Genomic DNA, 22,914 nt, shown 5'->3' on the forward strand with positions numbered 1-22,914 from the left:
TAATTCCTCCATTGCACAAATAGAGGATATAATTTCATTCCTTTGACTCTTCCTCTTTCTAATCAGAAGTATTTTTCTTTTACTTATGATTGAAATTTTGCCAAAGACATATAAATATTTTATGTGGTTATAAATTAGGTTGGTTTTGTAATTTCTCTTTCTGATAGTCTGTTTCTTGCATATAGAAACCCAACAGGTTTCCACAGGTTAATTGTGTAGCCTGCCACTTTACAGCATTCCTTATTCTAATAGTGTTTTGCTAAAGTCTTTAGAATTTTTTTATCATGTCAACTTGAAGATAGTTTTACTTCTTTTCAAATGTTCTAAATAAAAAGAATTATCTTTTTCTAATCTATTGCTCTGAATAGAAACTCACATTGTACTAACAGTGGAGAGAGCGGGCATCCTTATTTCTGATCTTAGAACAAAGGCTTTTCATTTTTTGTCACTATGATATTGGCTATGAATTTGTCACATATGTTCTTTTGTTAGTTTGTTTGGGGGCTGCACCCAGTAATGTCCAGGTGTTACTCTTGGCTCTGCACTCAGGACTTAACTCCTGGCAGTGCTTGTGAGACCATATAGGATGCTGGGGATCAAACCCAGCTCAGTCACATGCAAGGCAAGTTTCTTACTTGCTGTATTATCTCTCCAGCCCCACATTTGGTCTTTATTGAGCTGTTTCTTCTATGCCTGATTTGTTACCTTTTTAATTATAAAAGAATTTTTAATATTGTCAATTTCAGCATCTATTGAACTGATATGTTCTATTAACATGGTGTATCAGATTTATTGAATTTCAGGTCATGAACCATTCCTGCATCTCTGGAGTAAATCCTGCTTTATTGTATTAGATGATTCTTTAATGTTCCCTTGAATTTTGCTGGCTAGTATTTTGAGGAATCTTAGATATGTTTTTTTGTGCTGTTCTGGTTTGGGAATCATGGTGATGTAAGTTTCACAAAATGTGTTTGGAAGTTTTCCTAACTTTTTTATTTGAGTCATTTTAGGATTTATATGTTCTGTGTCTTTTGTTGCTTCTGTGTTGTATGCATATGTATTAAGTGTGATCTTAACTGTGCCAGTTCCTTTATTGTTATATAATATCTTTATTTCCTTTTGTTAGTGTTAGGCTGGGGTGGTTGGGCTTAGGGGCCCATATGTGGTACTGGGAAGCAAACCCGTGTCAGCTGCAGTGCAAGGCAAAAAACTCTACTCTCTGTATTATCACTCTGGCTCTTATAAGTCTATTTTCATCTAAATAAAACAGTTACTCCCTTTAAAATTTTTTTTATTCACTTGGAGAACCATTTTCAATTTCAATTCTGTGTTTTTCTTTATAGCTAAGTCAACCTGCTTAGGCAGTATATAATTTTATCTAATCCATCCAGCTCTTCTGTTCCTATTTATTAGTGAATTAAGTCCATTTACATTTAGGGTGATTATTGACAGATGACAGCTGGCTCGTACCATTTTTTCCTTTTTTCCCTGAATTTATTCTTATTACCTTATTCAACTTTTTTGTGAACTTTCATTTTTCCATTCAAATAGAAGAGCTCCTTTTAGTCTGTCTTGTTCAGGGGTTATGATGTGGTGACTTCCTTTAGCATTTGCTTATTTTAGGAAGCCTTTATTTCTCTCTTCCATATCTACAACACCTGCTCTTAGCATTGAAGTCATCCGTGACCCTCTTCGGTCTTATGTGCTGCATCAGAGCCTGGAGGTGCTTGTTGTTCTCTCCAGAAAGGTGAGACACACCTTCTGCTAACCTACCTGACTTAGCTACAAGTAATGAACAATCAAATGTCAATTATCTGTAAAAATGAACACCAATCATTTCTTCCACACCTGCATGTACATGTACTATTTTTTTAATTTTTAAAAAATTTTATTTTCATAAAGCTGTTCACAGTAATTATTTACATTCAACATTTCAACACCAATCCCATCACCATTACACCTTCCCACCACCATTACTACAAATTTTCCCACCACCACCCAAGCCTGCACCTTAGGCAGGTGGTAAATAATTTATTTTGTATTACTTGTTATGAATAGTATGAGATGTTGTGCGGCAAGCTACCGAGAGTATCTCGCCCACACGGCAAAGCCTGGCAAGCTACCTGTGACGTATTCAATATGCCAAACACAGTTACAACAAAGTCTCACAATGGAGACGTTACTGGGCCTGCTTGAGAAAATCGATGAACAATGGGAGGACAGTGACAGTGATCTCTACAAGTATGTTTTTTATTAATTTTTATTTTTTTAATTGAGTCACTGTGAGATACACAGTTACAAAGTTGTTCCTGATTGAGTTTCAGTCATGCAATGATCCAACACCCATCCCTCCACCAGTGTCCATTTCCCACTACCAATGACCTCAGCTTCCCTCCTGCCATCCCCTTCCCCAACCTGCCTCTATGCTCTGTGGCAGGCTCTCTCTCTCTTTCTCTCTCTCTCTTCCTTCCACCTTTCCTCCTTCTGAGCACTATGGTCTGCAACACAGATACCGAGAGGTTATCATATTTGTTCCTCTACCTACTTTCAGCACACAGTTCATATCCAGAATGATCATTTCCTACTATCTTTGTCACGATGGTCCCTTCTCTATTTCAATTGCTACAGGCATGCTTTAATAGTCTATTCTTGATTGTTGGTTTAGATAGACAGGGAGACAGATAGATAGATAGATAGATAGATAGACAAATATTTATGTTTCATTCCACCTTTTACTAGATTAAAATGTTTCTGCTAAAAGAATCTACTAAAAAGGCCTATTGGTAATATCTTTATATGTTACTTATTTTCACTCCAGCCCAGTTGAGACTTGTTGTTACTGTGTTTGGCATATTGAACAGGTCACAGGTCACTTGCCACGCTTTGCCACGGGTGAGGTACTCTTGGTAGCTTGCTGGGCTCTCTGAGAGGGGAGGAGGAATAGAACCCGGCTTGGCCGGGCTGGCTGCGTGCAAGGCAAACACCCTACTGCTGTGCTAAATGAAAACCTTACCGGGCCCACTCAAGCTAATCAATGAACAACGAAAGGACATTGGTACAGTGGTACTTATTTTATCCCTAACTACCTTCATTATTTTTTCTTTGTATTGGACACTTGACAGTTTCATGAACATGCATCTTGGTATGTTTTAATATTTTCATCAGTTGTTTTCAGCCACCAATTCAAAGATATAGTAAGTTTGAACACTGCTTATTTCTAAACCAGGTGTTTTATTAGTTTGTGAGCAGGCATATTCAGTTTCTTTCACATGTTTGGAGTATGCTCAGCTATTAGTTCTTTGAATAAACTCTCAATTCCTCTTTCTCTGTAACAATCTGTAGATTACCCAATGCTATTACCCTTATGATTTCCTAATGGGGTTGTCTGCTTCCTGTAGTGTTTCTTCATAGCACTGTAGCACTGTCCTCCCGTTGTTCATCAATTTGCTAGAGTGGGCACCAGTAATGTCTCCATTGTGAGACTTGTTGTTACTGTTTTTGGCATATCTAATACACCACGGGGAGCTTTCCAGGCTCTGCCGTGCGGGCGGGATATCCTCGGTAGCTTGCCAGGCTCTCCAAGAGGGATGGAGGAATCGAACCCAGGTCGGCCACATGCAAGGCAAATGCCCTCCCCACTGTGCTATCACTCCAGCCCAGGGTTTCTTCATAACTTTATATATTATTTCTGTCATGTTTTCCATTTGAATAATTTCTATCTTTGACTCACTGATTTCTTTATTAGCTCTTTTATATATATATAAATACATATATATATAGTTTTCTATGGTGTTATTAAACTTGTTATTGAGTTCTTTACAGGCTAAATCTGTTTATCTCTTATTTATAACCTAGTTTCCACTTTCTGCTCACTAATTATACTCCAGAACTAATTTAGTTGCTTCCTTGAGCTTTCTTGTATCTCTTTGGGTTTCTTCATGATACTTGTTTTGAATTTTCTGTTGGTTAGTTCAACCTCTTCCATGTTATTATGTTTGTTTTCTGATGAGTTGTCATTCTCTTTATGATGTCATATAACTTTGAAGCCTCTACTTGCCTGTTAGAATTTGCTTTTGTCTGCCCAATGGCTTGTTTCTCATTTAAAACATTATTATTATTATTATCATCATCATCATTATTCCTTACTCTTTGATTAAAATCTACGTGTAAATAACTCAGGATTTAACTGCACAGGTTTTCTTTTCCAGCAGATGAAGCTATGTCTTAGCTTATTCTATTCTTACCACTTGCCTCTGTGGCAGCCAGAACTAGGGTATGATGGACCAGGGGCATCTGTGAAGGAAGAAGGGGTGGGGCAGGGGCCTCGCTGCTTCTGTGAGATGCATGTTCCTGCCAGTGTCCCTTCTATTTGGAAGCCCAGATCTGAGACTCAGAAGCCTCTCTGCTCTCAGTGTACTTCCCCACACTGCGATGGACTCTGAGAGCTGAGAATAGGGAATGTATTCTGTATTCTCAAATTATCTGCTTTGAATTCTCCTGAGTCAGGGGCATAGGCCTCCATGTCATCTCCATTGTCCCTTCCCTGTCCCTTTGGTTGGCACAAGAACAATCTTCTCATCTGTGTCCTAACCTCACCAGCACACCGCAGCCTTTGAGGTACCCTCTCTGTTGTCTGTCCCAGTGGCCACTTAGGTTGCTGTCAGTGTTTGTGAGGTTCAGGGGGTGTTACCAGCCTCTCTCCCTGCATGTTGGATTCTCTCAGTGTCCTGATCTCAAAAAACAAGGAATGACTTATGCTCTCTTTTTGGTACATCATTCCCAAACATTAATGCTTTTTCATTCTTATTTATTTATTCTTGGAAGGGGCCACATCTGGCTGTGCTCAGGGTCACATCTGGCTCTGGACTCAGAAATTAATCCCAGTGATGCTTGAGGAACTATAGGCTACCAGGGATGGAACATGTCATGGCCACACAAGGCAGATGCCCAACTCATTGTACTATCTCTCCAGCCAATACTCCTTTCTCTACTGGCTAACTTAAGTTCATGAAAGCCCGTAATTTTTTCATAATATAATTCCTCTATATCAAATATTCTCTTTCTCTATCTTTCTTTCTGTCTTTCTTTTTTCTTCCTTCCTTCCTTCCTTCCTTCCTTCCTTTCTTTCTTTCTTTCTTTCTCTCTTTCTCTTTTTTTGATAGAATTTTCCAAGCCTAACTAAAGAAATCTCTAAGGGATGTCTGTTTTCTAGCAGAGATGATGTGTTTTTCTTGTGTAGTATGTACTTTCATAACAATATTTATGATAGTTGTCAAGAGTATTCTGTATACTAACAAAATATTATGTGTCTTAATGACTAGTGAAGGAACATTTGCTGGTTCTTTATGCCATGTCTTGAAAATTATTTAAAAATTGAGTGAATCATATGGATTTTTTTGTTTCTTATTAGACTATTTCAATTCCATTTTGCTTCGCTAGTAAGCCAAAGTACATCTCAATATGGTGGTTATAAGCTATAAATGTCAGCAAAAGATATATCCTCTGAGGAGACAGCATTATTTTCATCTGCTTTATTCAGTTCCACTGATATGAATCAGATATTGCATTATATTGTATACAGCAAAAACCTACAATGTCTTTTTCCAAAACAATAGAAAATATGGTTCCCATCAGAACTAACTCACCTACATTGATCAGGCTGAGAAGATCAAATTAGAACTGCTTATAACTTCTTTCACACATTTTCTTTGGATCAGAACCTGCCGCCAGCTACAGATCTTAACACTTGGAATTTGTGGCACGAAGTTTGGAAACTTGGATTTTCTACTGCTCTTATCAGAGCAAAACATCCTTCCTCTCAATTTCAGCTGCCTAATGTGAAATCAAACCTTTTCAAGAATCCAGTCATCTGCAGCTCTCTGCTGGGTATCAGCCCCTCTCTCTCTCCTCTGGGTCTGTGCCCTTTCTGCCTGCATCCTTCCCCAAACCTCCGGTTCCTCTCCTTTGTATCTCCAGCATCTTTGTAAAGTGTTTACAGAAATCAGAGGATCCTGTCCCTATATACACAAACATTCCTATTTTTCAAAATATTCATAACTTTGACTCCTGTGCTATTCCTTTCTAAAATTATTTCTTTTTTCAGTGTCCAACTAAAAGTAATGATGCTATATAATCTGTTGCCAAGGTCTTAGAGGAAGAGTATTCAAGGAAAGTCACGTTGACAGATGTTTATGAAAGTTAATGGTATCAAGGTTAGAAAGTCAAAAATTGAATTTTTGAGACCTTGTCTCATCACTCAAATCTAATTTTACAAAATTATGTAAGTAAATTTCTTTAATAATAGTACCTTTGTAATATTGAAACATATTCAACTATAATACTTGTTCTACATTGTTGGTTATCAGTATGTCATTTCTGTGAAAAATTGAGATGTTTAACTTACCTATGCCCAAAGGATTTTTTATTAAAATCTCTAATAACATTAGACTCCATACAATAAATTTGGTACTATGACCATATTAATTATATCTTAATAAAACTATAGTCATTGCTGAAATTATTGAGACATACAATCTGAGCCAGTTTCTGTAATTAGCAGAATTCTGTGTTAGATAATGAAGTTACTCGGAGATGAGTGGAGATGAGTGAATGCAGTGCCCTTACTTAAGCATCTTCAACCACATGAACATCTGAAGAACAAGTAAAAGAACATGCCCAGGCCCACAAGCTGGCTGGCAGACTGGTCAAGCTCGAATCTCCATGTGGGAATCAGTACATTTTCACTTCTCTAGCCTTAACTTTTATATTTTTTATATATCCATTTGACTCATTTTTCTTTTCCTTTATCATTTTTTATTCTACCAATAGCATCTGCTCCACTGTTTTCTTTTATTTTCCCAAGTTGTATCCTACTTGGGGAATTTCCTGGAGCTGGTTTGATCTGAATGTATGGGAATATCCATATGGACACACACACACTCACACACACACAAACACATATATATCCCTTCCCAGCCCCTCCTTTCCCTCATAGGCCCTTCCATTTACCAGGTTTCTGAGTTAGTTAAGGATCCATACATTGAAGTAACCTTGTATCTTAAGCTCTGAGAGTTTCCAATCATCTTGACCACTTTGATATTCATCAATATTTGTTAGTTCTATAGTCTAGAAAGTCAAATGCTCTTTAAAAGCAACAGGAGGGCAGAGTCTTCCTCTCTGAAGATGTCTTAGAGAGATTCTCATTGCATATGGAAGGCATATTATGACTTGCTTTACATTATCTAACAAATGGGTTGTTAGTGCCAACAATCCTCGTTTTTAATGCAGAACTATTGACTCCACAATTAGATGTAAGAATTTTTAAAATTATAGTTTAGGCAGTAGGGTTACAATAGTGTTAAAGTCTATAGTCATCTTTATAAAGTTATTGCTTTCTCCCACCACCGAAGTGTTCCTGACCCTCCACCCTTGTTTATGTCCCCTCTGGTCTGGCCTTTCCTCTCTTCCAGCCCCCTCCCACTATTTGTTGATTGATGTTGTGGTTTTGCTAGATACTGAGATTTCTCTTTCAAATAGCAAAATAAGACATATGGTTCACAATATTTCCACTCTCTGAGCAGTGAATGGTACCAAATAATTTTTGCTTCTGATTTGATTACCTATGTCCTTTCTAATCATAGATTCCAGAACTTCTGTAGCTCATTTACTGAATAGATATCATTTGTTTTACAGCTCTATGAAAAAGTTGCTCTTCTTTTGACAAATTTAGGTAAGTGGGACCCTTTTCATTTCATGTTACAATTGTATGCAATATTATTATCTGGAAAGTATCTTTTCAAGTATTTATTTTCTAAATACTGCTTAAAAGAAAATTCCTTTCATTTTGAACTGCATATAATTTATTCTTTTCCCCAATGGAGACATTTTAGATATGACTTAAGTTTGGTCTAGGAAACAGCAGTGACCATTTCTACCTAAAATTTATGATCTTTCATAAGCTAGTGTCATTTCTTTTTTAATAGTTTATTTATCTTCACTTAATTAAAAGACCGTGATTTACAAAGTTAGTGATAGATGAATCTTAGGCATAAAATATTCCAACACCATCTCAACACTAGTGTCAGCTTCCTTCCACCAGTATAAAGTAGAGGTTCCTACAGTGTTTGAGAACAGACAGAACCGGTGTGCAGGTAACTCTAGGATCTGGGTGGCAGTATTGAGATTTCAGGGTGCAGAAGATACAGTGGGTGGGGAGATGAGCTTTGGATTGTGGTGGAGAGAGAATGACACTTTTATACTGTTCTCAAATTGACAGCTAACTTTTGAAAAGTTAGAAAACTCCTGAAACAATGAGTTCAAACAATGGGACCCAGGAAAAATAGAATTTAAATATTAGAAAGGCCTGAAGGAGTGTGGTCTTTTATAGCTGAGAAATAGGGAAAAATCTAGTGTTGATTGAATAGGAGATCATAGGACTGAGGTGGCTCTGGTTCCCTGGTAGGCTCCAGAAGCAAATGGAACCCTGATCCCAACATCACCAGTCCCTAACCTGAAAGAATTGCTCTATTTTGGGGCTGGAGCAATAGCACAACGGGTAGGGCATTTGCCTTGTACGCGGCCAACCAGGGTTTGATTCCCAGCATCCCATATGGTCCCCTGAGCAGCGCCAGAAGTGATTCCTGAGTGCAAAGTCAGGAGTGACCCCTGTGCATTGATGGGTGTGACCAAAAAAAGCAAAAATAAATAAATAAATAAATAAAAAGAGTTTCTCTGGTTTGTTTGTGCATCTGCGCTATCAAACCTGGCCATAGGTTCCTGTGGTAGAATGTGCTGATGACTTCTGGATCAGCACCCCCCAATAAATGTTAATGTTTATGTAGATAATCTCTTAAAAATATTTTCAAAGTATTTTTCTCTTTTTTCACAAAAATCACAGCACCACAAAACTGTTCCTGTGTAGGGGACAGCTGAACCTGAACCTAACGTGTCCTGAATTATTTACAAAAGTGTATATCTGCTATGGTCTCCAAATTTCATGCAGTTAAACATCTATGAAGTTTTCATGACATATCACAGCAAAGTCAACTCTTTCACAGACTAAGAGCTTTCTATCAGAAATAGAGGCAGGTTAGCCATCCCTGAAATGCCTCAGAAATAACTTTATTCAGAAGTTACACTTCGGAGCATCTCTCTGACTTGATCAAGCACCAAACAACCTGACAGCCAGATAGAAACCCTATGGATTCTCCATACCTTTAAGTTAAATAGTCTCCGTTTTATTAATGATTAGCCACATGATAAAGTTTGAGAAAGTGGCATGATTCCACACATAACTTGTTCTAACACATCCCGGATGTAGTTTGTCTGAAGGACAAAATAAATCTCAAAAATATTTATATTTGTAATAATGATTATAATACAAGAATGATTTATTGAGCCCTCTAATGACTGGATCTAGAATCAGCTCTTTGCCTGGCTCATTCAGTGTTAGAGAGATCTTCAGCACTTCAACCCTTGGCAAGGATGATTTAAAAGATGAAAAGATGCGGGGCTGAAGGGATACCACAGTGGGAAGGGCGTTTGCCTTGCAAGCAGCCGACCCAGGTTTGATTCCCAGCATCCCATAAGCTCCCCTGAAAACTGCCAGGAGTAATTACTGAGTGCATGAGCCAGAAGTAAATAACACCTGTGCATCGCCAGGTATGACCCAAAAGCAAAAAAAAAAAAAGAAAAGAAGAAGGGTTTACAACCACAAAAGAAGTAACCACCCATCAATACTGCATTCAACAGCAAGCCCTGATCCAAGTGGGTAATGGTGCCAGCCAAGAGAGAGCCCTGCTCTGTCTGTGGGTGGTGCTTCTGGAAACCTTTCCAGCTGAGGAGACCTGCTGATGGAACCAAGAATTTGGAAGCCATGATTAAATAAAGTTCAGCATCTTTGCTCATTATACTCGGTGGAAGCACAGCATTGTTCAGCAATTGACACTTAAACCCTTTAAAATCAAACTCTCATTTTCCCCCTGCCTTCTCAGAAGGGAGCCCAGGACTCATTTTGAGTTATATAGTGCATAGGGTCTATATTGAAGGAGTAAAGTGGCCAATGTACAGTTAGCAGCCCAGTGAAACACTGAAGGTGCTTCTGCAGCCTGTTTTATTCCTCTGACATCGCCCGAGGTGATGATGCAGCTCCGAAACAGGATTAAATGCTTTTGCCCTGAGATCACAGCGTTGGACAAGGGATACATCATTTAATCCATATCATAGGGTCTAATGAGAATTTGATTTGTGGGTGTTGAAATCTAAGAAGATGAGAATTTCCAAGAAATTGTAAGAGACAGGGAGTGATGTGTAGTAAATGCTCTCAAGATAAGAGATGTCTTTGGCTCTTGTTCATGAGAATGAGGATGGTGTCTGCGCATGACAGGCTTGGAAGTCAGATACTCTCAGCTCTCTGAGACAGGGTTTGACTTCTCATCCAGCAGCAACTGGCCTAGCACCAGAAATAAAACCTGGGAACGAGGAATTATTAGGAGCTAGGATGTACCTGATCCTACTCATGTTCTACCCCCTGGGCAGAAACTAAGAACAAAAGGTGGGCAGGACTATTCACAATAGCCAGAATCTGGAAACAACCCAGGTGCCTGAGAACAGATGACTGAATAAAGAAACCATGGTACATCTACACAGTAGAATACTGTGCATTCACTAGAAAGAATAAAGTCATGAAATTTGCTTATAAGTGGATGGACATAGAGAGTATCATGCTGAGTGAAATAAGTCCAAAGGAGAGGGACAGCCATAAAACGATTGCACTCATTTGTGGTATATAAAAAACATATTATGAGACATACACAAAGACAAAAGGCCAAGAAACAAGGACCAGGAAGACTTGGTTATGGTCCATGGTTGAAAGCTTCCACAAATGGTGGGGGCAGTGAGCAGTTAGGATAAAGAAGGGGCCACAATGACAATAGTAGTTGGAAAAGATCACTCTGGACCAGAACTGTGAGAGCTGAAAGGAGGTAAAGGGTTATACTTGATAACCTTTCAGTATCTATATTGCAAACCATAATGCCCAGGGGGAGGGAGAAAGAGAGAGAGAGAGAGAGAGAGAGAGAGAGAGAGAGAGAGAGAGAGAGAGAGAGAGAAGAAAAGTTCCTGCCATAGAGGCAGGCTTTGGGGTAGGCTGGTGGGAGGGAAACTGGGGACATGGGTGGTGAGAAATGGACTCTGATGATGGGACGGGTGTTGGAATATTGGGGGGGCTGAAATCCAATCGTAAACAACTTTGTAACTGTGTCTCATGGTGATTAAATAAAAAGTAAAATTGAAAGGAGAGCTGGGGCTGATATCCAAGCCTGGAAATGGGGTTCCTTCAGCCTGATGGTCGATCTGCAGGTTCTCTGCAACAGACCGTCCCACCATTCACCTCCCGCCAGACCCTGACTGGGCTGGGCTGCAAACTGGAGGGTCCCGTAGAGGGGCCTTTCTGCCCCACGCTTTCTCCTAGCCAGCCTGGGTCCTCTGCATTTCCCTGGGGACACTGTGTGAATGGAGAGGGGACAGAAAGAGAGGGCTGCAGGGGGTCAGTTGCAGCCTCCCCAGCTCTGTTTTCCTCTTGCCCACAGAACAGCCTCGCACGGAGTCCGAGTGGGAGAACAGCTTCACCCTGAAAATGTTTCTCTTTCAGTTCGTTAATCTGAACAGCTCTACGTTTTACATTGCATTCTTCCTTGGAAGGTAAGGACGCCCACGCCCCTCACCTGCCAGGCTCCAGGGTGGAGAGCTCTGGGGAGGTCACCGACCAGGGGTTCCTTAGAAGTCCTTCTTTTAGGGTGCTTTATGCCAAGTTTCAAAGAAATGAGCTTCCTCCCTGAAACAAGGGCTGAGGGGAAAGGCAATTGGGATAGAGAAGGGATCACTATGAAGGTAGTTGGGAATGGTCTCTCAGGACAAGAACTGTGTGCTGAAAGGAAGTAAAGGGATATGTATGATAACCTCTCCGTATTACAAACCATAATGCCCAAAAGAAGAGGGAGAGAGAGAGAAAGAGAGAGAGAGAAGAGAGAGAGAGACAGAGAAAGAGACAGAGAAAGAAGAAAAGTGCCTGCCGTAGAGACAGCCTGGTGGGTAGGGGGCAGTGGGAAGAGGGAAACTGGGATCATTGGTGGTGAGAAATGTGCACTGGGGGAGGGATGGGTAACTGTATTTCATGGTGATTCAGTAAAAATAAATTTTAAAAAAAAAGAAAAGGAATGAGCTTCCTCCTCTTCCCTTCCCACCCCCAAGAATGTTTACACACACACATGCGCACACACACACACACACATACACACACACACACACACACACACACACACACACATCCCTGTGCATCTTTCCTGACAAGTGCAGTAGCGGGAATGGTTGGATGTGGGATGTGGGAAGGCCTGGAAGGTGCAGCCCTGAGTCTGCCCTGGAGCGCAGCCCTCAGAGCATGTGCTCGAAGCCTGACATCCCAGCAGAGGGAAGGACAAGCAGGCCACAAAGGAGGGGGTGGGCTACACGGGAACCCGGGTCATGTTTGAGTACAGCAGGGAGGGTTCAGACAGACTCCGGGCCCAGGCCTTGCTTCAGACAGGACACGCTGTCTCTGAGGGGAGAAGCCCTGCAGGACGGGGGATGGGCATAGGTGGCTGCAGCCACTCCACCTTTCTTGAAAGCTCCTTTACTAGGAAATGCTACTGATGCATTTGTTTATTTTTGGCTTTTGGTGTTTTGGTGATGCTCACGAGTTTCTCCTGGTTCTGCACTCAGGATTCTTGGCAGTGCTTGGGGGACCATGAGGGGAACCAGGGATCAACCCCTGGTGGGCTGCTTGCAAGGCCAGTGCCCTACCTGCTATTCTATCACTCCAGCCCCAATGCATTTTTTTAAAGACAGCATCGCCTGGATTCAGAAGGCTCAGACAGCCATTAAGTCCGCCACCCCCAACCCCCCTACCACCCACCCCCACTCTCACAGGCCAGGCCATTTCATGTTCATCCGGAAAAAATGTTAAAAGATGACAGGAAGCAGTGAAAACTGGCCACTGTGATTAGCAGCCAGATAAAAGGGCCCGAAGAGCAATCACCCCAACTCCCCTCCCCCACCCCCCACCCCAAGTTTCAGAAGTTATAGTGATGACAGCTCTGAGAAGATTCCAAGTTCCCTATACTTGTGACTTTACGTGGAGGAAATTTTCATAGGAAGAGGTGCTGACAGGAATATCATAGTCTCTGGAGGCTTAGGCTGGCAGGTTGCTAATGGCTTGTTTTTCTCTGTGTTGAAGATTTACAGGACACCCAGGTGCCTACTTGAGGCTGATCAACAGGTGGAGACTAGAAGAGGTCTGTATCCTCCCATCACTCCTGGTTTCCCCTGCCATTCCTTAAGCTTAGAGCATCTTGGTGCTGTTTAGAAACCACCTGCCCTTGTTCCTCTCCATTCATTCTTGGGTTTCTGTGTGTGTTTAATTCGCAGTGCCACCCTAGTGGATGCCTTATTGATCTCTGTATGCAAATGGGTATTATAATGGTGCTAAAGCAGACCTGGAATAATTTCATGGAACTTGGCTACCCGTAAGTACCTTAGATCTCTATTGCTGAGGGGCAGCATGGCTAATTATTAGGTTTCCTAGGTGTAGCAAGTTAGATAAGCCATGCAGACTTCACAGGTAAGCCAGAGCGAATCCTGGAGTTAAGTATTCAGTGCTTCCAGAGTCAAAGAAGATTGTGATAATAATCAACATTAGCTCTCTTGGAAGATTCAATTACAAGTCACATGAACAAAAGCAAATATTCTTTGAAGAAGTCTCTGTGGGCCTCTAAAAACTAGATGTTTGCTTGAAGCTGTTTTCATTGATTTTTTTTAATTGCTTTGCCCCTCTCTGCTCCAACAACGCAAGTCTTTAGTTATTTGTCACAGAATCAACCAGGAATGGTTTTAAAACAAAAATTAAGCAGACTGTAAATTAAAGAAACTTAACTTTTCTCCTTATCGAAGTTTAAAGATTCAGGGCTGGAGCGATAGCACCGTGGATAGGGTGTTTGCCTTGCACGCAGCCCACCCGGGTTTGATTCTCAGCATCCCATATGGTCCCCCTGATCACTGTCAGGAGTAATTCCTGAGTGCATGAGCCAGGAGTAACCCCTGTGCATTGCTGGATGTCACCCGAAAAGCAAAATAAATAAAAAAGTTAATAAAAATTAAAAATAGTAAATATTCCAGGAAGAAGCTAGGAGTATTAATAAATCAGCATGCCCTCACTAGTAAGAAATATTAGCTCAGGAAGGTAAAGAGCTATGTGGGTCACAAAAACAAAGCTCTGTGCTGTCTTTGTGAAGATTGCCTTGAATTCTGCTGTTTGTCCAGTTCTGGTCAGTTAAGTTTTGCAGGGACATAAATCTGTGACTCTGAGTTCCAGGTGAGCAGGAACTCAGAGAACTGTGAGTTGCCTTAGAGAACTGTGAGGTACTCTGTGGGGTACTCAGAGGGCCAGGCAGCCCAGACGTTGAGTGGAACTTTGTTGCCTTCGAGAAATCATCCTTTCAGTCATTCTCCAACCTCCTGGCATACCAGCACCTGGAGTTTCCAATTTCTCATATTTTTTGAAAAATACTCCAAATGACTGAGGTTTTCAGTGGAACTTTTTAAGAATCACTATCACTGTCACCCTGTTGTTCATCGATTTGCTCGAGCAGGTGTCAGTAACATCTCCATTCGTCCTTATCACGTGCTAGTGTAGCCCGATGACATGTTGGGGGCTCTTTCAGGGTCAGGGGAATGAGGACCATCATTGTTACTGTTTTTGGCATATTGAGTACACCACGGGTAGCTTGCCAGGCTCTGCCATGCGGGCGGGATACTCTCGGTAGCTTGCCAGGCTCTCCGAGAGGGATGGAGACTTTGGGGGCAGCCTCTAATCACCTTTACAGGTGTTTTCAGTCAGGCTTATATGCGGGCAGGATACTCTCAGTAGCCTGCCGCGTTCTCTGAGAGTGAGAACTAGAGAATAAGAGGTCGCACAGTCATGAATGCAGCTACGTGCTTCTGGGAGCTTGGTTTTATAGTCTCTGGATCCTGGCCCTTGATGGGGTTACACAGCAGTTGGTGGGTGTAGCTGTCTAGCTACTGGAAGATGTAGATCTGGGTGGAGGGGGCCCAATCCTGAACTGAGCAGGCTTGGAGAATAACACATAGTATTTGAAAATTGGCAGCATTATAATATACTTAAGGTGTAAGCCATAATTTACCACGATGTCCTACAAATAAAGGGAGCTATATTTTATTTTAAGGACAGAATTATGTAGTCATAAGACACCCTATTTATTATTTCCTTTCACTGCTTTTTGACATTAGACTCCCAGATAACACTCAACATCCACCTTCTCCGCTAGAGCACACAGTTCCAACCACCCCCATCTTCCCAACCCCCCTCCACATAATAAGGTGTGGAACATTGCCTAGCATGCTGTATTCAGCAAGGGGTGCTGTGGAAGGCCAGCAGTGGCACTGAAAGGCTTCTGGTGCCGGGAGAGGAAACAGAACACAGGTTTTGAGTTCACAAACCTTCTAGCCCTTTAGTAAGAACGTGCTGACTGTGAGGACATGCCCACAGGCTTTATACCTAAGAGACTAAATCTTTCTCTGGACACATGTCTGTGTTGCCTTTGCACTGTGGGGATTGGTTCAGAGATTTTGTCAGGCCTCTGTGCAATGTTTGACATGAGATGGTTTCATGACTAGTTCAAAGAAGCTTGTCAGTCACCTGTTCACAGTTCCTCAAAGTAGTTCCTCCATTGCTACAATCTTCCTCATCCAGGGCTTCACTTCCTTGGCAGGCTCTCCAAAAAAAAAAATTTTTTTTAACTATTCTCTTGTGTTCTAGCCTTGTGAAAAGTTATGTGTTTTATATATATATATGTATATACATATATATACATATATATACACACATAGATGCACACATATATATGTGTGTATATATAAAATAAATTTATCTTCTTGTTCAGGTTAATTCAGAATTGGTGGACTAGAAGAAAAGTACGACAAGAACATGGACCTGAAAGGAAAATAAGTTTCCCACAGTGGGAAAAGGACTACAATCTTCAGCCAATGAATGCCTACGGACTCTTTGACGAATACTTAGAAATGAGTATGAAAATAATTCCTTTATACTATTAGAAATGTAAATTCTAGATGCACATAACTATACATGATCCTGTTATCATCAAGACTAATTGTGTGCTGGGATGTGTGTGTGAGTGTGTGTGTGTGTGTGTGTGTGCGTGTGTGTGTGTAAGGACATGATTCTTGTGCTAAATGCATAGAAGACCCACTTGATCCAGGGAGGGAACCCTAGTCATAAAATGCAAACCTAGCACGGGTGAAGTCCTGAATTCAGTCCTGGCACTGAGGGCCCACTTCTCACGCCCAGCACTTAAGGTGTGACCCTACTAGTTCTCAAGAACAAGCAGACATCACCTGGATGGGCCAGGTACTGCTGAAAGTGTCCCTGGGTGCTCTGAGCACTGTTAGGTATGATCCATTTGGGAAAAAAATAGAAACAAGCTTAATTCATAAATGCGGGGGATATGGGGGTAGAGAAACCTGGGGCACTAGTGTAGGGAAGCTGATACTGGTGCTAAGACTGGTGCTGGAACATTGTATGCCTAAAATTAAACTATAAATAACTTTACAAATCATGGTCTTAATTTTAAAAAGATAAGAATAGTAACACTAGTAATAAGCTAAAGCTATATCGTTAGTGCTGTTTATTTAGACTGATAATGGCAATAACTATTCCTGACATTGTGCCCTATCCCTGGTGAGAAATCACCAGGAAACCAAACAAGTGGGAAAATTTGGTGACTCAGAGGAGACATTTTCACTCCTGATGTGATTGATGCACTCCTTTATCGTGGCATTAATACTCCTGCGATGATTGATTCACTTCCTCAGCAGATGTATGTTGAATCATGTTCTATGCTGGCAGAAACTCCACTTGGCACTTAAGAGGGAACAAGGCCCAGTTCCAGAGTCCTTGGTGAGGCAGGGCAGGGCCCAGGCGGTGGGGGGAGAAGTCAGTACAATAAAACATCATAGATGCTGTAATGTGAATCAGTTGAGGGGGAATCATGAACCAGTAGAGAGGGGTGTATAAAATCTCGAGGGGGCAGCCAGGCTGATGGCTCTTTCCCTAGCCACCTGCATTCGGGGTGGGCCCGAGCCACTCATCCAGCTGGGGCAGCCCAGGTCCCAGAGCAGAAGGTGGATGAAACGAGGGCCAAGCCAGTTGATTGATCAGATGCCGTTTATTCCATTCTCCCCACGTGCTGCCCCAGTCTCCCTGAGCCTCCTACTCTGGTCTCACACTGCTCCTTATTCCGGTCTCCTGTCTCTCCCGCTCATCTCTCCATGCTCCAGCTCGCAGCCTGGGCTCTCTCTCTCCACGTGCCTGCTTCTATTCTTCGACGTACTTCTGTCCCCCTTGCTAGCCTCTTCACAGTCCATCATGCTACCCTGCTCTCTCTCTCATCCAACTCCCTTGTCTTTTTTTTTTTTTCAACTCTCTTGTCTTTCCAACTCCTCAGCACTCTGGGCCCATGCTATACCCAGTCTGGGAGCAAAATAAACATAAGAAAGCCATTCCTGAGGGCCTACCAGGTTCAAAGGAAACACCACCTAGAGTATTCCAAAGCCCTTCCTGACTGCCCAAGGGCAAAAATACCTCTTAAATCAACATCTTAATACTAATTATTTTTGTATGGACACAGTAAGAGATACATTGAGGCTTGTAGGGAAGCTCTCCTGGGAACATCTTGCCACAGACTCAGACTACAGAGCTCTTCCAGATTAATCTTTCCTAACCCTAGCAGGGTCCGAATCTAGTTATTACTTTTTGAATCATGACAGCATTTGTCCTTGACCAAGCTTTTAACTTATAGTTAAGCATTAGGCACTTTTGCCAGGCGCATCTCGATGCCAGGGTAGCACATAGCTTACCGTGTGTCCTGGTTTCATCCAATCCCTCATTGGGACTCTGATTTGGGTGGCACTAGTAAGTAAGGGAAACTGAGGCTTAGGTGAGAGAACAGATGCCCAGGAGGAAAATATCACTGACAGTTGTGTTACAAAAGCATAGCATATACTGTCTTCTTGTGTCCATACAAAAAGGACATTGCTCTGAATAAACTATGCAAAGGATTTAGGGAGAGGAGACAAACAATATTTACAAGTCAACAGAGCACAAAGAGAGAAGTTACAAATAAACACAAAGGAATGGGATCACTGTTATGGGAGCAACCCAATAAACCTAAACCACCTGAGGCTATGCAGGAAGGACCAAACAGTATTATCCTACAGAGGGGGATCATTTTTTTCTTAGCGGGCAGTAGCAGGAAATTAGGGCTGTTTTTGTGGTCCTACCCTTGCATTCAAGGAATCATAGTTCCCTGTAACCAGACCCAAACTTAATCTTGCATTCCAGAACAGGAACAGAGTTCAAATTCCAGCCCTGTCACTTAATCCATTGTGTAAATCTGCTCAATTAATTAACCTCTCTTTATCAAATCTTTGAACCCTAAAATGGAGACAATAAGACCTACTATTCATAAAGGTTTTGTTTTGATTAAATGAGTTCGTGCATGGAGAAACCTTAAAACAATGTCCTCGTCACTGCCAGAGAGACAGTACAGTGAGTAGGGCCTTGCACATGGCAAACCTGGGTTTGATCCCTGGCTTCCCATATGGTCTCTTGAGCACCACCAGGAATGATCCATGAGCACGGAGTCCAGCATAAGCTCTGAGCACAGCCTGCTGTGGCCCATCCCCACCAAAAAATTAAAAAATAAGTAAACAAGAACAATCATGTGTATATTTTTGATACCATGTGTATATTCTCTTCCTTTTCCTATCTCCCTGGAGAAAAGGGATAATAAAAGCCCATCATAGATATACTGAGTGGCTTTGGGTCTTTTCTATTTTGGCTCTGTAACTTCGTGGCATAAATATCTGTAGGGATAGGTAATATGAATAGCTTTCAAAGGAAGTATTCTATTTTTTAGGCAAATCTGAAAATTAAGAGTTATACAGTTAGTAGATTTTTAATGTTTATTAGATTGCCAATGTCCTGTCTACTAATGTTTTTAGTGTCTCAGTTATGAATGTCAGAATAATATAACTTGAAGAAATGGATTTGAGCATTAATAATAAAACTTAATAAAAGGAATTTATTAATAAGAGAATAGACCACTTTGAGGTATCTTAATGGTCTCTTCTCCCATAAAGAAAGAAATAAACAATATTGTTAGTATACTGAGTGCTTGAAAAGCCTTTATGTGGCGAGACTTGGCAGTGTTTCAAATACTGCAATAACTTTACAGCAAGAAAATCTCACAAGTACCACAAGCAAACTACTGAATTCTAATTACCTTCTATGTTACTGTTTTGTTATTTTCTCATTGACTTTCTTGCTTTGTGAATTTTGTTTAAGTTTTCCATAAGAGTGAGAAAAGTATATAAACTGCAGTGAATTGGTGAATTTTTATGTTTACACAAATCTAAACAATCTGTACAGACTTTGGCAAACAGGCCAAATTTAGTCCTTACCTCTTTTTTTTTAAATAAAGTTTTATTGGCACACAGAAACACCAGTTTACATATTATTCATAGTTGTATGTTTGTGAAAGCTCTACTTATTTCTCAATTTTTATTTCTGTTTATGTTTTTTCCATACCTAATTGCTCAGGCTTTACTTTCAAAATTGTGTTGGAAAGTAGTGATGGGAGTGTAAAGTCCTACTTTAGAGGGAAAGTGTTTTTTTTTCATTTATGAGTATTGTATTAGTTGTGGCCTTATCACATACAGCCTTTATTCTGTTGAGACACGTTATTTATATTTCAAATTGTCTATTGGGCAGTTTTACTATTAATAGATGTTCAATCTGAGCAGATACTTTTTTAGCATCTATGAATATGACCATGTGATTTTCATCTGTATTTTTGTTGATTTGTGTATCTGTATGTTATGTATTTCTGTAATCTGTAGCTTTTTTGTTTGTTTGGGTTTTTTTTTTTTGTGTGTGTGTGTGTGTATGTGTGTGTGTGCTGCCCATTTTAGGTTTTGGATTAGAATTCTAATGACTTTCTAGAATGTGTTTAGATGTGTTATACTTTCTTATATTTCTTGGAATAATTTGATCAGGATGGATATTTCTTCTTTGAAAATGCTTTAGAATTCATTAATGAAGCTGTCTTGTTCTAACTTTTGTTCTTAGGGAGTTGTTTTGATCACTGTTTTGATATTCATTCTTATAATGGATCTGTTCAGGATTTCTAGTCCTGGTTCAGTATTGAAAAGTTGTACAACTCTATTTAACGTGGGCCTCCATTGCTATTACCTTTCCTCTTAAGATTTGATGTTTCACTTAAGATTTGATCGGATAGCCTGTCCCTTTTTTTGTTACTCTCTGTGATATATTAATTTCCCTCTTGACCTGAGTTATTCAGAAGGATATTATTATGTAGTCTACTCGTGTTTAAGGTTTTCTCATTTTGTTTTTGTTGATTACTAGTCCTATTCCACTGCTATTAGAAAAGGTACTTGATAATGATTTTGGTCTTTACATATTTATTAAGACTTATTTTGTTCCCAACATGTGAGCTATTCCTGAAACTGTTTCAGGTACAGTTGAGACTGACTAGTCATTTATTCTGGGATGAAAGTTTCTGTATATACCTCTTAAGCTCATCTTATTCATTACTTCATTTAAAGAAATTATATTCTGGTTAATTCTTTGGATGATCTGTCCTTTGCTGTAAGTGGTGGTTTATGGATCTTTTTAACTTTGTGAATGCCAATGGTTATTTTGAGATGTGTTTATTTATGACTTATAGCTTCATCGTGGGTTGACTTCTTGATCATTAGAGAATGTCTATCACTGTTTTTTACTAAATATTTTGGCTAAAAATATATTGTAGTGGAATGAGAATAGTAGTGTCTGCTCTTTTATCTGTTACTGGATGTATTGTTATCCTCTGAGCTCTAGTCTTTCTGATTGTGTTTATCACCTTAATTAAGGTTTTTTTTTCTTCATATAAAAAAAGTCTTTTCAACATTTTTTATCGGGTAAGTCTGATGGTAGCAAAATCCATTAGCTTTTGTCTGGAAATTCCTCTTATTTCTACATCGTATCTAAATGATTATTTCTTCTATAATGCTGACATTATTGAAGATAAAGCAAATATAAGTACATATTTACTTATCTAATGCTTACTTAATATATAACTTAATTGTAGTAACTTTATGGTTCTGTGCAATAAAATAATAGTGGGAACATTGTTACATAATATGAAAATTAATCTAGTGTCCCAGAACCAGAGATTGATCATTCACCTCATATACTGAACAGGAATATTGTGATTTCACATAGCAATGGAAGCCTGTCTTTTTTGTTTGGTAATTAATATGATCATTATTTTGTTATACATGTTCCAGCTCTTGGCATTGAGCCATCCTTCAGTCTTTCCATCATTTTTTGAGTGCATCCTAACTTTCTGGCATTTTAAAATATTCCAGGACCATCATGTGTTTTTCCACTGTCACTCTGGAAACACATTTCTCCAAGTAGTCCTGGTTGTTTTTATTAGACAATAGGGTGTATCTGTTTTATGGGGGTGCTAATGATTGACTTAGACCCTCATAAATGTGAAGCGTTGTTTCTCCACTCTCCCCTAAAATGGCAGTTAGGAAACAAGATCTAGACCTTGGTGTTATCACTACTCCCTGCAAGTCACTAGAGCTCTCCCTGTGGGGTCCTTCTTTGCCAGTGTCCTGGTAGTTTCTCTGGTAGAACTATCCCCTCTGTTCTGGAGTGGAGATATGAGAGTTAAGAAAATGGTGCAATCAGGTGATTAACCTTTTAAAAATAATAATGGCAACCTAGTACTCTTTTTCTTTATCCTTTGTCTTCTCCAGTTCTTCAATTTGGATTCACAACTATCTTTGTGGCAGCTTTTCCCTTAGCACCACTTCTGGCCTTACTGAATAACATAATTGAAATTCGACTTGATGCTTACAAATTTGTCACACAGTGGAGACGACCTTTAGCTTCAAGGGCCAAAGACATAGGTAAGTTAGATGATTTGGATGTTAAAAAAATAGCTGTGCGTGTGTGTGTGTGTGAGAGAGAGAGAGAAAGAGAGAGAGAGAGAGAGAGAGAGATTTGGTGGCTATAATAAGAGTATCCAGAAGTTTTGTATTTTCACTAATAGTTTCCACATAACTCAACCAATATTTGGAAAAGAATGATTATATTCACTTTAAATATAAGGCAAAAAAAGCCAGATTACTTATTAGGAAAGTTATCATTTCTGGTGCTAGAGAATTTTTGTTTAATAGATTCTCAATTTAATTATATGTAGCATAAAATTTAAACTTCTAAAAAATTGATTATAACTTATTCCATCTATTAATACGTATCTTTCACTTGTTTAACATTTATTTTACTCTTTCCCGGATGTATGCCCCAGTCACATCCAGAAGCACGAGTCTGTTGTTCTAGGCAGAACTGGTCTCTGGCTTTGCCTAGAGAGGCTGAGTTGAATTCAGTGCAGTTTCTCACTGCCTGAGATCAGAGAGGATCTTGTTCATTTATCCAATGCTGTGAAAATAACAGACAGGATCTCAGCCAATCTGTGTGAGAAAGAATTGGCTTATGGTAACATTACATTTTCTCACATTAAGTAAGTGCCTGGGTCAGTGAGTGCGGACCTGGACCCTTAAAGATGAATTGTAGGAGCCAGGACCTATCCCTGGGGGAAGCAGGGGTGGGGGAGTGGGGAGGGTGGGATCCAATTTGATGGCAATTTGACATTACTTATTCCAGTCTTATCAAATGGTGTTTTAGTTTCTTATCTTTGTTCAGAGTTCTCT

The 22,914-nt window shown here is 40.2% G+C and overlaps 1 protein-coding gene across 4 annotated transcripts in view; it reads left to right on the forward strand.

The window, feature by feature from the left end:
• ANO4 (anoctamin 4) overlaps positions 1-22,914 on the forward strand; it is a 448,648-nt gene that overhangs the window by 404,002 nt on the left and 21,732 nt on the right. For all 4 annotated transcript variants that reach the window (XM_056116873.1, XM_056116883.1, XM_056116889.1 and 1 more), the window contains 6 exons: positions 7,693-7,729; positions 11,589-11,700; positions 13,271-13,328; positions 13,462-13,559; positions 15,993-16,135; positions 21,958-22,110. In XM_056116873.1, the coding sequence (XP_055972848.1) occupies positions 7,693-7,729; positions 11,589-11,700; positions 13,271-13,328; positions 13,462-13,559; positions 15,993-16,135; positions 21,958-22,110 (601 nt within the window). The remainder of the gene's footprint in view (positions 1-7,692; positions 7,730-11,588; positions 11,701-13,270; positions 13,329-13,461; positions 13,560-15,992; positions 16,136-21,957; positions 22,111-22,914) is intronic.

The sequence above is a fragment of the Sorex fumeus genome, unplaced genomic scaffold (genome assembly GCF_029834395.1).
Source record: "Sorex fumeus unplaced genomic scaffold, SorFum_2.1 ptg000003l, whole genome shotgun sequence".
Lineage (NCBI taxonomy): Eukaryota > Metazoa > Chordata > Mammalia > Eulipotyphla > Soricidae > Sorex > Sorex fumeus.